Source organism: Gavialis gangeticus, unplaced genomic scaffold (genome assembly GCF_001723915.1).
Source record: "Gavialis gangeticus isolate Ggan-Ray unplaced genomic scaffold, GavGan_comp1, whole genome shotgun sequence".
Classification (NCBI taxonomy): Eukaryota; Metazoa; Chordata; order Crocodylia; family Gavialidae; genus Gavialis; species Gavialis gangeticus.
Window position 1 is genome coordinate 47,330,746 of NW_017728993.1, and position 1,292 is coordinate 47,332,037.

Sequence of the window (1,292 nt, forward strand, 5' to 3'; positions counted from 1 at the left end):
TAATTCAGTCTGACAACCTTTGAGCTTAAGTTTTTAAAAACATATGGTACAACTCAAATGAGTATTAATACTATTCTCACTATCCAGTTGGAAAGGTGTGTGTGCATATGAGAGAGAGAGACTTTTTTTTTACTTTCTAAAATTTTATTATACAAATATTAAAAACAAATGGTGAAAGTGCAAAGGCATATGGCCCTCTCTGGGGCTAAGCATGAAACAAGTGTTAACAACAAAAAAAACATGTCACCAGAGATTGAAATCCCCTCCCCAACACTCCTTGTGGGGTTACATATAGGACCGGGTGTCTGTCTTCCACCTTGTAGAGTGCCCCCTCCATGTCCCAGTGTGATGGGGGTAGAGATAAAGTGTATGTTATTACAGTGATATTAAATGTTCAGCCTGGCTTGATTTGAAAAGATAGTAGTGTATCTAATGAAGTGTTATGATGTGTTTCCAAGCTAGGTAAGTATTTTATGCAGCAGTATAGTTCAGATAAATTTAGAACATAAATTTTTGGTATTCACATTGTTCTACTTGAACTGCATAAAAGTAAACTGAGATTGTTTTGGAGCATGTGCGTGAATCTTAAGTAGTTTAGAAATTAATGGAAGCACACAACTTTCTCGCTATGATACTTGTTTTATAGGGCATGAGCACAGCCATTCTCTGTTTAATGGTGGTCTCAGCCATGGACACAGTCATGGAGGTCATGGTCACAGCCATGAGTCCAAACATGGGCATGGCCACGGACACTCTCATGATCATGGGCACTCTCACAGTCAAGATTATTGTCATGGTAAGTATCTATGACTACAAATAAAGATCCATGCACTTGTTTTGCTTCAAACAGGTCTTTGTAAATAAAAGAGAAGATGTTGGCAACTTTCCCCAGCCAGTTAATACAGGTTTCCCTCGATTTATGAGAGTTTGATTTATGCAAATTCACTCTTATGCAGTATATACCTGAAATATGTTATATGCGAGGTAAATTTGCTGCTGGGCAATCAGCATAGGCACACTGCCCCCTCCCCCAAGCAGGTAAGTCTGTGAGTGTGTGAAGGGAGGAGAAAGGGACATGGGGCCAGGGCCCCACTCACCGCAGCTGCTCTGGGAATGGCTGATGCCACTGGGCTGCACTGTGCCCCAAGCCCCATAGGACTCTGCTTGCCCTGGGGCACCATGCCCCGAACCACACAGTGCGGTGTAGTCCAGTGTCTGTAAGCAGGCAGTGTCCACGCTCCCAGGGCTGCAGCAGAGGTGGGCAGCAGCCTGCAGTGGGACGAGCAGGCTGG

General features: G+C 43.6%; 1 protein-coding gene across 1 annotated transcript in view; it reads left to right on the plus strand.

The window, feature by feature from the left end:
* Positions 1-1,292, plus strand: part of SLC30A7 (solute carrier family 30 member 7) — a gene marked incomplete at its 5' end in the record, with an annotated part of 64,544 nt that overhangs the window by 25,765 nt on the left and 37,487 nt on the right. Inside the window, one exon of the mRNA XM_019528344.1 lies at positions 647-796. Within this exon, the coding sequence (XP_019383889.1) occupies positions 647-796 (150 nt within the window). The remainder of the gene's footprint in view (positions 1-646; positions 797-1,292) is intronic.